Raw genomic sequence first — 14,806 nt, 5'->3', positions numbered from 1 at the left:
GCTTTACACACCTTGACCCACTGGATCAAATCACGATCATAAGTGGACACAGCTGCTTCTGCGGCAGTGCAGGCCTCAGAGCACAATGGCTTTATTTGTCAACTGAATGCAGGACCAGGCCTATAGCCCGAGGGAGGACCCCAGTCACAGGGTTGAAAGGGGTGCTTGAGCCCTTTGTTTCCAGAAGAGCAGAGAAAATCTCACGATGGCAAGAGAGCAGGCAGCACTTTTCCAGCACACTGGCCAAAGCCGATGCGATAACCATCCCCCTGGCAGTACCCTGGAACAGAGGAGGACAAGGATCAGTCACAAAGTTGCTGGGCTCACCGGAACCAACACCTAGGCAGCGGCAGTGCCCGTCGGCACACAGCTGGCCCAAGGCAGGAAGGTGCCATCAGAATCTTAAACACAATAACCCTCCACAGAAGCTGGGCAGAGTCACACGCAGGAGCCCTTGGACTAGAGCCTGGGCCCACCTCACAGCCAGGGATCCTCAGAGGCACTGTAAGGCTCAACAGCTTTCCTATGGCTGATGTGGTTTGGCTGTGTCCCCCGCCAAACCTCATTTTGAATTATAGCTCCCATAATTCCCATGTGTTGTGGGAGGGACACGGTGGGAGATAATTGAATCATGGGGCGGTTTCCCCCATACTGTTCTCATGGTAGTGAAGAAGTCTCACGAGAGCTGACGTTTTTATAAGCGGTTTCCCCTTTCACTTGGCTCTCATTCTCTCTTGCCTGCCACCATGTAAGACGTGCCTTTTGCCTTCCACCATGATTGTGAGGCCTCCCCAGCCATGTGGAACTGTGAGTCCATTAAACCTCTCTTTCTTTATAAATTACCCAGCCTCAGGTATGTCTTTATCAGCAGTGTGAAAACAGACTAATACAGTGTCAACTCTCCCCACGTGGATTTGGGTTCAAATCCTCACTCTGCCAATTAGCCTGAAGCCAGAATGCCTGAATTCAAAGCCTGGCTCCTCCACTTATTGGCTCTGTAACCTTCGGTCACTCTAGACCTCAGTTTCTTCATCTGTGCAATGGATCTAATGATAGTGCCCACCGCACAGGACTGCTGCAAGGATGATGGGAGCAAATGCATAGAAAACTCTGAGAACAGGCTGGGCGTGGTGGCTCATGCCTGTAATCCCAGCATGTTGGGAGGCCGAGGCGGGTGGATCACGAGGTCAGGAGATCGAGACCACGGTGAAACTCCGTCTCTACTAAAAATACAAAAAATTAGCTGGGCGCGGTGGTGGGCACCTGTAGTCCCAGCTACTCGGGAGGCTGAGGCAGGAGAATGGCATGAACCCAGGAGGCGGAGCTTGCAGTAAGCCGAGATCATGCCACTGCACTCCAGCCTGGGTGACAGCGAGACTCTGTCTCAAAAAAAAAAAAAGAAAGAGAACAGCCTCCAGTCCCTATTTGAAATTCCCTGTGTCAGTCATTATAACCATTATGAGCTGGGTGGCTGGGAACAAGCTGTTTGACTTCAGAACTCACCTCCCTCATCTACAAACAAGAAAAACAATGCTTATCTCTCAAGGTTGTAAGGATTACACTAAATATTTCAGTGAAATTCCCAGCACATCTCAGAAACTAATAAATATTAGTTTCCTTCATTTAATTCCATTTCAACAAGGATGATGGAAAAGCAGAGAGAAGCCCATCTCTGCCCTTGAGAGGGGTCCACTTAGAGGGAGTGGGAGGTCCAGACGAGAGATACACAGAAATGCCTACAAGGTGCTGAGCGAGCAGCATGGAGGGAAAGGGAGCAGGAAGGGGGGACATCTCAGCCGGGCCTTGACGGGTAGCTAGGAGTTCATTAGGGAAGACACATGAAAATGCCATTCCAGACAGAGGGAAGAACATGTGCAAAGGCTCAGAGACTCAGGCACAAGATGCACTTGTCACATCTGTTCAGTGAGGCTGTCCTTTGGGAGGCCCTAAGAAGCCCCGTGACCCACATGCTGACAACATGCAGGGATGCCCTTTGTCAAGAGCAACGCCCTCGCCTATTCTGTTGCTCACTTTCATTATTTTCTGTCAGTCACTTTTCCATCTCAATGCTCAGAAATATCCACACCACTGGGGTGAAAAAAAAGCCTATTAAAGTAAAACTGGCTCCCAGCAGAAATTTATTAAACATCTATCCAAAATAACTAACTCAGAACTGCAGCATTTTTAAAAAGCCTCTCCCAACCATGGTCCTGAAGGAGAAGGGTCACCGCTTCCACACCCTGGGACCCCTGGCCAGCCTTGCCCAGGAATTCTGTGCCAGGCAAGAGAAGCAATAATGCTGGGGAGAGAAACTGGAATAAACAGAAACGCAGGAAGACCAGGTGAAAGATGCCACCACTGAGAGACACAGGGAAATGAAAGACTTTTGCTCAGATATTGTTTCCAAATAATGTCAGACACCAAGAAAGAATCCACAACAAACCACAACTATCAACAAATCAAAGATCTGAAGGAGAGTGAGAAACGCATGTGTCCAGCAGTGCAGAGCCGTCCGTGCAAATGCCGGCGAGAACACATCCTTGCGAGTTACAAGCTGAACACCAGATGGGGCTTGTGAGCGAGACTAGGGGATGGATGAGTTAAACCAAGATGATCAGAGATTTTTGTTGATATTTTTGGTTTGTTTACTTCACCTGTTCCCCTGCTGAACAATTTGTGGGTTTTGGACTCTCTCAGAAATGAGAATCTCATTGCACCATTTAAAGAGGCAACAGGACACAAGGGTTCAGAGCACAGCTCCTGGAGCCCAGCTGCCTGTGTTCAAACCCTGGCTCTGCCCTTTATCGCCTGTGTGATCCTGGGTAAGTATGCATCTTTCTGGGCCTCAGTTTCCACATCTGAAAAATAGAGACAGTAAGAGTAGCTGCCTTGTTCGGAATAGAAAATGTATTGCAGGTAAAGCACTTGGCACAGTGTCTGGCCTGCAGTAAGTGCTGTGGCGTTGGCTGATGCCAGCACTTCTGAATGTTCTATCCCGTTTCCAATGGTTAGAAATTGATTTGGGGTAGGAGCATCTGTGAAGAGCAAGCAGGGAAATGAGAGGCAGCCATAAAGGCATCTGAGCGGGTACAGAGAAGGAGGAGGAAAGCCGGGAAGAGCTGAAGAAATCATGTGTGGCTTTCAAGCAAGAAAGCAGCTCAGCAGGGCCACATGACCAGTGAAGTCGTAGAAGGTGAGGGCAGAGCCATCCACCAACGCGGGGAATCTTTGCACAAGGTAACACAGCTGATGCACCACCTCCACCTGTCCCCTCCTCTGCTTACCCCCTGCTTAGCCCAAATTTTAGCAATATGCACTCATTTGAGTTTTTCAGTGGTCCCCTTCTGTATGAAATTCTCTTTTTTCTTTTTATGAATACATAATGTATGCCCCTCTCCTCTTAGCAAATTATAATTCTTCTTTCTTGGTTCCAGGGGATTTTGCCCATCTGTTCCCATTTCCCTCTTCACTTGCCAACACGTGCTTCTTCAGATCCAAGGAACTGCCTTTCCCTGAATTCCTCTGCTGGCCTCCAAAAATCCTTCCAGAGTAAGGCGTTGTATACACAAACAAACATGGAAATGACTCTCATGGCATCTTGGCTCCTTTCTCCTTCCTTCTCTGGCTCAAATGTCAAGAACACATGTGCATTCCAATTGCTAAATACCAGCCTCCTTTCTTCCAGGCCCTGGACAGCTGCCTGGTCTATCATGGCTTAGTCAGGGGCCCTTATCATGCTGACAACAGAGAGTTAAAGCCATCATTTTCTCTTCTGCCATCATATCTTTCCTTCCTTTCCCCAAATCAAAACTTCAGAAAATGCTTTCACTCAATCCACAGAACCGTGACCAAAGGCCTGCGGTAGGTCTGGCAAGCACTGCAGAAAGACTAGAAACAAACTTGGCAGGGGAATCAGAAGACCTCAGTTGCAGCCTGGCTTCCCCAGTTGTGGGACTTTTGTCAAGTAACCTGCCTTCTCTCAGCCTAAGTTTTCGACTCTGCAAAATGGGGGCAATGATATATCACCAAAGGGCTATTGTGAGTAAAAAATGAAATAAGGAAGCTGGACGTGCCTACAATATGGTTGGCTCCTAGCAGACGTTCAGTAAATATTGTCAAATTCAAATTAGAGAGGTATAATTAGGCTGCAGAAATGGGAGCAAAATGGGTACTTATTGACTAATAATGGGTATCATCTGCTGTTTTGAGCTCTGCCTGCATCTTCTCTACCAAATCCACTTTATTCAAAGAACTCACCAACAGCCACACTGGGCATGCACTATGTGGCTGCTACTTGGACTAAACTTTGCTCTCCAAGAGCTCTGGAGTGGACTAAATTATGGCCCCCAAAGATATCAGGGCCAAATTGCTAGGACCTGTGAATGTTACCTTATACAGTAAATTTTCTGGAGATGTGATTAAGTTAGGATCTTAGAATGAGGAGATTGTCTAGGTGGGCCCTAAATGCTATCACATGTGTGTTACAAGAGAGGGGTAAAGGAGATGAGGCAGAAGACGAGGCGACAATGTGACCGTGGAAGCAGAGATCGGTGTGATGTGGCCACAAGCCAAAGAGGCTTCCATCAGAAGCTGGAAGAGGCCAGGGACAGACGCTCCCCAGAGTTTCCAGGAACACGGCACTGCCAACACGAGGATTTTGAACTTGTACCTTATAGGGCTGTGAGAGAATACATTTCAGTTGTTTTAAGCCACAAAGTTTGCTGTACTATGTTACTGCAGCCACAGGAAACTAACACAAGCTTTTAGTTAAGCACGGAAACTGACACATACACAATTAGTGTGCCTGTAATCCCAGCTACTTGGGAGGCTAAGGCAGGAGAATCGCTTGAACCTGGGAGACGGAGGTTGCAGTGAGCCGAGATTGTGCCACTGCACTCCAGATTGGATGAGAGAGCAAGACTCTGACTCAAAAACAAAAAAAAAAATTAAAGATGAGGTAAACTGAGTCTCAGAAAGGCTAAATAACTTAATGAAGGTCACACAGCTGGTGGGGGACCTGGGAGTCCAACTGGAATCTTTCCAGCTCTAAAGAGTGTGCTGCTAACGATTATGGTGCCCTTTCCCTCTATTAGTAAAATGTGGTAGGCAGAATGGCCCCCCTAGAAGAATTAAGAGGCACCCTCGCCTCCTCGGAACGGGCTGCTGCGAAGCCTTAGTCACTAACTCATCTGAACCTTCCTTGATCCTAGTCATAGGTCACCAAGTGTCTGCACATGGGGTTTGCTGCAAAATCTAGACCTTGAGGAACCTGCCAGTATTTTATAACTGTGCTCAGGGAGAAGGGAGACCAAGCGGAATGTCTACAGTCTTTCTGGCCTAGGGAGACTCACACTGGAAGTTCCGGGTAGCCATAGCTGTGGGGAAGGACAGAACAAGCAGGCAGAGACTCTGGGAGGCAGAGTCGGATGCGTTAGAACAGATGGCTTCATGGCCAGGTAGGAGCACCCCACAGCTAGAACAGTGCATGGCGGGCAAGGAGGAAGACAAGCTGCTGGGTTTGGCAGCCCTCACCTGTTATGATGACTTCATCCCCGTCCAGCAGAAACTTCCTGGTCTGACCATTCCCCAGGTCTATGGGCTTCGTTCCCTTCCATGACAGTTCCAACATGGAGCCGAAGTTTTCTGGCTCCTTCATCACAGGAAAGGGAAGAAAGAATAACATGAATTTATGTCTTGGTTCTGGCATGGACCGTGCTCAGCAAGACCTGGGAGTCCCGAGAAGTGGCAGGGGGCCCTCATGCCCCTCAGAGACCCTGCCTCGGCCTTGGTGGGATCACTGCAGAGATGCCTTTGAGACTTGGAACTCTGCCCCTTCTTCCTGTGGGGACAGCAATGGTTCCACTAAGGACATCGCTTGTTTAGGAATCAGTGAATCCCTGACCAGAGTGCCCAGTGCCCCCTGCAGCATCCCCTCCCCACTCTGGAGGCTGCAGTTTTCCCAGATACCGTGATGCTTAACACCCTCCTGTCGACAGCTCAAGGAACAAGAGGGCTCGGCCAGGCCCCTGCAGGGAGTGAGTGACACATGCACCACCCCAAGGTCATCATCTCTGAAGGTTCTGTGACTCCCGCAGGCTTACAGGGGAACAAGTGGGCGGGAAGGGGCACAGCAGCAAGGCCACCTCATCCTGGGAGGGTACAGTGTGAGATGGTGACAACCGAGACACTATCACTGTCTCCTGACTCCTCCCTACGTGTCACTGCGCTGCTCCCCTACAGAGGCAGAGACTCAGGCTTCCGTTCTCACACCAGTCTCTTTAGGTTTGAATTTGGATGAGAAGTCCCTCCTGCACCCAGAGAGAAAGGCTATGAGGAAGACAGAGTTGTGAGATACACCCACCTCGGGCCTGAAATCTCTTCTTGAGGGTGAGCTGAGGGCCCTCGGGGCTGTGTGGGGAGTAGGGATGCTCTGCGTGGGCAGCCCTCAGTGCAGCCAGATACTCACCGGCCCGCTGATGGTCCCAGAAGCCAGGAGGTCCCCCGGCCGCAGGTTGCAGCCGTTGACAGAGTGGTGAGTGAGCTGCTGCAGCATCGTCCAGTACATGTGCTGAAGGCAACGGACGCGAGGTGGAATGAGCAGGTGCAGGCTTGGCCTAGCATCCCAGAGGCAGCTGGGCACAGCCCGCCCTGCTCACGACCGCCTTCCCTGGCCTTTTCCCGGTCCCCAGCTCCCCCAGCCAGCTCTCTCCAGTCCCTTAGAGCAGGACACGTTGTCCTCCTGGGGAGCTGCCCAGAGACCTCCCCCAAGCTCTTCCATCTCTTTCACAAGCTCCGACCTCAGCTCCTCTGCTACCTCGAGCCTGAACTGACCACCTTCTCCAAGCAGCATCCCCTAAGGGCTGACCCTGCTGCTCAGTCCCTCAGCCTGCAACATGCCCTTGTGTACAACACTCCACTCTGCCCTGGGAACACCCTCCAGTCCTGCGTTGGGAGAGTCTAAGTCCTCACCACAGCAGAGGCTTCTCGTGAGCAAAGCCCTCGCTCCCATTCTCCCATGCCTGGCCTTGGGATGGACACTGGGCAATGGAGCTGAATGATTCAAACGCGATATCAGGGCAGGCCAAGGAGCGAGGGAGAGCTATGGCAGATCAGGCTGTGGGCAGAGGGGGCCAAGGCACCACGTGCCCACCGAGACACTCAGAGGCAATGCATGCCCATGCCTGTCCCAGGCCACAGCTTCTCACATTGCCATTCCTACAGCCACACATCCCGGCATAGGAAACCCAAAAGATGGATTCTTGCCCACAAGCCCCCGCAAGGAGGCCCCTTAATTTCTTCTTACTAGCCTAAGGAGCCCAGAATAATATTAAATTAGAAGGGAAATTGGGGGAACTAGGAATAGTTCAATGATTCAGAGGATATTCAAAAGGCCAAGAAACAAATGAACCATAAACATATGACTAACATGCCCAGTTGCATTAGTCATTAGGGAAATGCAAATTGAAGTCATAATCCCTGGCACAATTTGAATGAAAAGGCAAACACCACCAGAGCTGACGAGGATGTGGAGCAGGCAAAATGCTTACACGCTGCTAGTGGGAGTATATACTGGTATAACCACTTCAAAAAACTGTTCGGAAGTACTCCTAGGCTGAGTCTGTGTGTACTCTGTGACCCAGCAAGCCTATTACTGGATATACACTCAACAGAAATGTGCACATATGTGCACCAAAAGGTGTGTACTAAAATGTTCACAGTAACTCTATGATAGCCAGAAACAATGGAAACAACCAAATGTCCATCGATTGTGGAATTGATGCGACTTAAAAAAATAAGTCAGTTGTGGAATATTTATACAGTACAATGCTAGAAGGCAATGAGAAAAATGAGCTGTCACTGCAAAGAGCAACAGGGTTGAATCTCACAAATCTAACACTAAAACAAAGACACCAGCTAGAAAAGAATACATGCTACTCTGTGATGCCATTTCTATAAAACTGAAAAACAGAAAAAAAAAATATGGTAATAGAGGTCAGGAGAGGAATGACCTTTGCTGGAGGGAGTGATGAAGTGACCTGGAGGGGCCCAGGGGGCTGCTGAGGTGCTGGAAATTTCCCATTTCTGATCTGGGTGCTGGTTGCACAGGGATGTTCATTTTAGGAAAAGTCTTCAAGCTGTACATGTATAATATGCACTTTTTTTAGTTTTTATTTTTTGAAATAGGGTCTTGCTCTGTCACGCATGCTGGAGTGCAGTGGTGTGATCATGGCTCACTGCAGCCTTGACCTCCTGGGCTCAATCGATCCTCCTGCCTCAGCCTCCCAAGTAGCTGGGACCACAGGTGCATGTTACCATGCGCGGCTAAGTTTTTTACTTTTTGCAGAGAGAGCGTCTCATTATGTTGCCCAGGCTGGTCTCAGACTCCTAGGCTTAAGTGATCCTCCCACCTCGGCCTCCCATAGTGCTGGGATTACAGTAATGTGTGCATTTTTATCTATGTGTATTATGCTTCAGTTAAAAGTTCACTTAAAAAATAAGTCACTCTCATCAATACAGCCCCTGGCAGGACAGGATAAACCAGGAACTAGACCTTTACAGGAACACCTATTGTGCCCTAAGAAAATCACTGGCCACATTTATGCAGCCTCTATCTTGAGAGAACTCTGTGACCCCATGGCCACTCCTAGAAGGGACAGGCCATGGAAGCTCCAGGCCCACAGGCTGACCCACATCATATCCCAAAAGGAATGCTCTCCTCCTGTTCCTGCCAGGAAGAAAAGTCTCTTTTTCCCTCAATTCTAAGAAGCAGTCTGATCAGCGTCAAAGCTTACCTTAAAATTGGACTTGCATATGGTAGCCGCCTGGCTCATTCCTTCTCCTGTTAGAAAAGCAATATTGATGAAAACTTAATTCCATGCATCAGGGAGGAAAATAAAAAAAGAATTGTTCTGTGGCTGAAGCTTCCCATCGTCCAACATAATTTCACTTAGAGTCTGTGAAACAATTAGCTCCTAGGACATTAGAGCTGGGAGGTCCAGGGTTGGCCAATTCATGCACACGAGTCATCACTTCCTCCTCCCATGCCTACAGCAGGCAGCATTAACTGATCACAGCACATGTTTGCTCTGAGTCCACATGTAGCCTCAGAATCCTTAACACAGTGATCCTGGAACCCACAAATCACTGGAGATAGCGTGCCATTTGAAGGCTACTTGTGACCTTTGATCAAGGATAACCTGCTGTCCCCTCAGAAGTCCTCTGGATAGCTGGGTCATCTGTCCGCTGCCAAGCTCCTCCAGTGATGGGCAGTGTGCTACTTCACAATGTACTACTATTTACTAAACATCTACTACATGCAAGGTACCGGGCTGTTGCTGTTCCACTTCTGAACAGCACTAATAAGTAGAAAGCTCCTTCACTCCCTCAAAACCTGGCTTCCTCCCTTGGTCCCGTCTGAGGTGGCACAGAACAGGTGTGCTCTTCAGCCATGCGAGGTCTGGGTCCACCAAGCCTGCTCCTCCCCAGACCCTTTTGCCCAGATCCCAACTCAGAACATCAGAACTGCAAATGCAGGACTACATCTCTGGACACTGTGCTTTCTGGATAATCTTGTCCCTTCTCTACCAGTGGCCTCCCCTGGGCGGGTTCACCTCTAGGCAGGCAGGAAGAAATACCTAGGATGAAACCAGATAGAAAGTATACTCCAAGCACGCATTGTGGGTGGCAGGAGGCCAACCTAGAACTTGTGACGCTTGGATTGAGTCCCAGCCCTGCCATTAGCCAGGTAGGTGGCTCGGGGTGAATCCTTTTCCTCTCTGAGCCTCAGCTTCCTGACCTGGAACCTGAAAGAACGGGCCCAACACAGCTTCCCAGAGGGCCTTGGGCAGCCAGGAGGCTCTTGGTGGCAGCCCTTTCTCCATGGAGCATCCTGCTCCCATGGCGACAGCTCCTCACTCCTGCAGGGTACTGAGCCTCCTGACAGGAACCACCTCATGAAGGGCCAAGACCCTGGAACTGGCAGTGAGATAGACACAGCAAAGCCTGGTGTGTCCAGACAGAGCAGACGGAAGAAAGGAATGGAGCTGGCCGGGCACGGTGGCTCACGCCTGTAATCCAAGCACTTTGGGAGGCCAAGGTGGATGGATCACCTATGGTCAGGAGTTAGAGACCATCCTGACCAACGTGAAGAACCCCTGTCTCTACTAAAAATACAAAATTATCCAGGTGTGGTGGCGCATGCCTGTAATCCCAACTACACGGGAGGCTGAGGCAGAAGAATCACTTGAACCCAGGGGCAGAGGTTGTGGTGAGCCAAGATCGCGCCATTGCACTCCAGCCTGGGCAACAAGAGCAAAACTCCGTCTCGGGAAAAAACAGAGAAAAGAAAAGAAAAGAATGGAGCTAAAAAGGAGATGTGGCCAGAGTGTGGCTAGGAGGTCTGTGTGTGGCCACCAGGCAAACCCTCCCCACCCGAGGTCCCCCACTGGGACTGGAAAATGACACCTGACTCCTCCTAGGTACAGACCCTGTCCCAGACCTTTGCATGAATTGACATGTTTGGTCCTCACAACACACCATGAGGTCAATGCCATTATTATCCCATTTCCTAGATGACAAATGAGGACATGGCCAGGTTGGGCAACTTGCCCGAAGTCCCACAGCTGAGCAGCAGAGTCATGGCCTGCAGAGCCCGTCTCTTTATCACCAATGCCCCGCGGGTCTGTTCGCAGAGGCAGGCTGAGCAGCCACAGGGAGATGTGGGCCCTGTCTATCTCAGAGCTGGCCCAGGGTGGGGATCTCGGGCCTGTCTGCAAGACACTCGGGGCTGGCCCAGGGTGGGAATCTGGGGCCTTGGTGCACCGGCTCTGTGTGGCCCCAGGGGCTCAGCCAAGCCTCCTGCGAACAGACCCACAGGGACATGCTTTCAAACAGGCACTCAATGAAATGTGCCACCCACCACAGAAGTGAGGGTCAGTGGCGATATGTGAGCAGGGGCCAGGCAGCCCTTGGAGAGGCTGGAGAGGGGATTCAAGCGGAAGATGGAGGTCCTGGACTCCATCCTTTCAGCCCTATCACTGAGCGCTCAGTGATAGGTTAATGCCCTATGGGCCCACTTAGGTTCCCAGTGAGCGCCAGGGTGTCCCCTCCCCTCCCCTTTCCTTTAGACGAGCCACACACGTCTCCAGGGCTGTAGCATGTGCCCCCACTCTTGCCAAAGCTCAGGAGCCTTCAGGACAAGGCACACAGGCACACATTGCCTCAGAGCTCCTGGCCATATCAGTCCCCCTACAACATACCTTTCAGGTTAACAGAGAGGTTGATGTCAAATGTGTAGGGCTCATCATGGCACAGATATGGCAGGGGCCTGGGGTCCTGGGAGGGCAGAGCACAGCACAGAGGTCACTGGCAGGTGGGCTGAGCTCACCCGGCTGGGCCCCCATACCAGCCAGGCCCCCGGCAGCACCTGCTCCCCCAGGCAGAGGGTCTGAGACAGCAGGAGCATTCCCTCTCCAGGGACCCAGCACCGTGCCCCTGGATAGCAGTGGGGGGATCATACTGTGGGTCTCCAGGAAATGCAGCCAAGGAAGGGGCATCAGCAGGTCAAGGGTCACAGAAGCCAAACCAGAGATGTTCCTGAAAGCCATGGGAGGGGAGAGAAAGGGCCGAGATGGAGAACAAAGCATGGCCTGTAAGGAAAGGCTGGGGCCGGAAAGGGCATTGCAGGGCCCCTGGAAGGCAGAGGGGTCACAACAGAAGCAGACAGCCCTGGCTGGAGCTGGAGCCAGCTAGGGAGGCAGCTTGGATGGCTGGGCCAGAACGCCTGCACTCCGGCCAAAAGCAGTGTTTTCCAAAGCATGGTACATGAGTCACCCGTGGGACATGAGATCGTTTTCGGGGATACTAATGGTTATGAAACAGTGTAGCTAGTGATGCCAGTAGGAATATAAAGTCCCCTTCTTAATATATTAAGTTTTAAACTAGGAGCCACTCTGAATAAAAACATCAAGTAAATAATAGTTCAGAGGGGGTAATAGTAGTGATGGTTGTACCTAAATGGTGTTTGGGAAGGGCTAGCACAGAGGAAGGCAGGCAAAACCCTGTGATGACAGACCTGGAAGAAGGCAGATGACTGGAGGACAAGCAGAGAGAGGCTGTGGCCTTGCGGCCCTAGGGAGACTAGACAGGGCCGCTGCCGGCTAGAGAGAAAGTCAAGTACTGAGGACTGAAAATGACCAGAGTGGGCAGGGGGTGCTGTGGCAGGAAGCAGTGAGGACAGAGCAAGGAATGAGTGTGAAAGCCCCACAGGACTTCACTAGAACTGGCTTGCAGGGAAAGACCTCAAGGTTGTTTGTAGCACAGCAAACATGAGACGACCCCAGAGGCAGAGGAGCACAGGAGAGCAGTGTGGGTGCAGGACCTGCACCGGGTGCTGGTAGAGGCCCCCAGCAAATGAGTGATGAGATGCTCAAGGGAGGATGTGCAAATGGCTTGGGAGCTCAGCCTGGATCCCCACAGGGAGGTCAGAATTGGAAAGGGGCATTGCGAGGACTCAGAGACACTGGAGAACGAGGACAGGTCACATGCCAGAAGCCAAGGGGTAAGGGAATGCCAACAAGAGTGAGGGGCCACAGGAAGTCCATGCTGAAGGGGACACAAGGTCATGACACTGGCTATCGGGTCACAGGTGACTCTGGCCAGGTGTTGCCAGTGATGGAGTGGGGCAGATTGCAAAAGGCTGAGAAGGGAGGATTAGGACCAGGGGTCAAGGCCTAGACCCAGTGGTGCTGGGAACCAGAGGCTGCAGGGACTGCCTGTTGCTGGGCTCCAAGCTGCATTCTATGAATTGGGATCCAGGTGGCACCATTTGCACAGAGCACGATTTGATGGCCACCTGGGAGGCTGTGCAATGTTGGTATCTGCAGGGACCCCTCCTGCCAACTGGCCAGATCCCCTGGTCTTGCAAGATTCTTAAGGTTATAAAATTCTGTGTTTTCTCCAAGAACCGTGCCAGGGCCAGGGAAACCATAAGGGAGAATGACGCCCTGGCTGCCTGGAGGTAATCGTGGCCAGAACTCCCAGGCACTCCGCTGTGGGCATGCCATGGGCACAGAGCTTCCCTCCTGATGGTCTGCATGCCTGGCATGTCCACTCAGTGGGCAAGCAGCCTCAGAGGCAGCAGGGCTGGGTTTGGGAGCTTCCTGCAGAGAATGTGCTTACCTGCTTCGGGTTGGGCACGGCAAAGGGCATGAGAGCATCCATGGGCACCACCCACGGAGAGATGGTGGTCCCAAAACTCTTCCCAAGGAATGGCCCAAGAGGGACATACTCCCACTTCTGAATGTCTCGCGCTGCAGAAGAAGGGTACAGCCAGGACTTACAAAGGCTGATCAGGGCATCTCCCCACGACTCCCTCTTGCCCTTGACCAAGGAGCAGAGACACCTAGCACAGACCTCTCCACAAAGATCAGCCCCAGTCAGGCTGCCCCAGGACCAAGGGGCAAGAGCATTCAATGCCAAGGACAGAGGTCCTTTGAGTGCACTGTGCCAGTTTACAGCAAAGAGAAGGATGACCAAAAGGTGGTCAGGATATCTCCCAGGAAGGGGCCGGAAGCTCATTCTCAAACTATGAGAGAGACACTTTCTGGGGATTATGGTGCCATCTTCCTCCCACGTATGGCAAAGGGTTGAGAGTTCAGGCTCAGAACCTGGACCGTTTTGCTTCAAATCTTAGTTCAGCAACTAACTGAAATCTCCCTGTGCCTCAGTTCCTCATCTGTAAAATGGGAATGATAATATTGCACATACCATGTAGGGATCAGCGGGAGAATATATGTAGGGTGTTAAGCACAGGGCCTGACACATAAGTGCTCAGTAAATATTAGTTACGGTGTCAGCCATGTCCCTAGCCACTCATGAGGAAATTGGAGCTCAGAGGAGTGAAGTGAGTGGCCTGAGTTCTTAGAGCTGAAAGTCTGTTTGATACCCAAACCCACACTCTCAGTCAGTGCATCACCTGCCACTTTTGACCTGCACCAGATCTTCAGCTTCTATGAAATTGCCCCAGGTCCCCAGCCTCCTCCCCCTCATCTCTACAGGAGCAGAGCTCCAGTAATTACCACTCCAGTCGTTCATAAGGACCATTCCAAAAATGTGCTCATGGGCCTTGGAAATGGGGATCGGCTCTCCCAATCTGTTTCCAGGGCCTACAAAAAAAGCCTGACATGGGGGAGAGTTCATCAGAATCTGCAGCTGCTCTGCCGCCCAGGTCACTTGTCACCTAGAGAGCAAAGGTCAGGTATTTCCAAACTCCAGCCATGGACCAGGACTGCCACAAGGGCCTGGCATGAATCCACTGTGTTTCTAAGCCAGAGGTCAGATGGACGCCTCAGGAAAGCAGTGTGCAGTGGTGTGCCTGCCCCCGCCCTCGGCCTTCCTTCCACACCCCTGAGCTCCACAGCAGCCTCCCCTCCCTTCAGTGCATCCCAGGCCACTCTGCTCTTTCCTCTTCATCCCATACAGGCTTTGCCTTTCAAGACTTGACAGCCACATGGGGCTTGTAAAACTGAAACTATCAGGGTTTGTATTCACGTCATGAAAAACCAGGCCAGGCACTGTGGCTCACATCTATAATCTCAGCACTTTGGGAGACTGAGGTGGAAGGATCACTTGAGCCTAGGAGTTCGAGACAAGCCTGAGCAACATAGTGAGACCCCACCTCTACAAAAAATAAAGAAAATTAGCCAGGCATGGTGGCACGTGTCTGCAGTCCCAGCTACTTGGGAGGCTTATGTGGGAAGATTGCTTGAGCCAGGGAGGTCAAGGCTGCAGCGGGCCGAGATCAGGC

The 14,806-nt window shown here is 51.3% G+C and overlaps 1 protein-coding gene across 1 annotated transcript in view; it reads right to left on the bottom strand.

Moving 5' to 3' along the window:
* Positions 1-56: 56 nt before the first annotated feature.
* FAH (fumarylacetoacetate hydrolase) overlaps positions 57-14,806 on the bottom strand; it is a 33,406-nt gene continuing 18,656 nt past the window's right edge. The window contains exons 9-15 of the mRNA XM_012507396.2: positions 14,079-14,178; positions 13,180-13,310; positions 11,259-11,334; positions 8,793-8,839; positions 6,467-6,568; positions 5,533-5,650; positions 57-280 (exon numbers count right to left, since the gene is read on the bottom strand). Coding sequence (XP_012362850.2) covers positions 201-280; positions 5,533-5,650; positions 6,467-6,568; positions 8,793-8,839; positions 11,259-11,334; positions 13,180-13,310; positions 14,079-14,178 — 654 coding nt within the window. The 3' untranslated portion in view covers positions 57-200. The remainder of the gene's footprint in view (positions 281-5,532; positions 5,651-6,466; positions 6,569-8,792; positions 8,840-11,258; positions 11,335-13,179; positions 13,311-14,078; positions 14,179-14,806) is intronic.

The sequence above is a fragment of the Nomascus leucogenys genome, chromosome 6 (assembly GCF_006542625.1).
Source record: "Nomascus leucogenys isolate Asia chromosome 6, Asia_NLE_v1, whole genome shotgun sequence".
Lineage (NCBI taxonomy): Eukaryota > Metazoa > Chordata > Mammalia > Primates > Hylobatidae > Nomascus > Nomascus leucogenys.
This window is presented reverse-complemented; position numbering and strand designations above follow the sequence as displayed.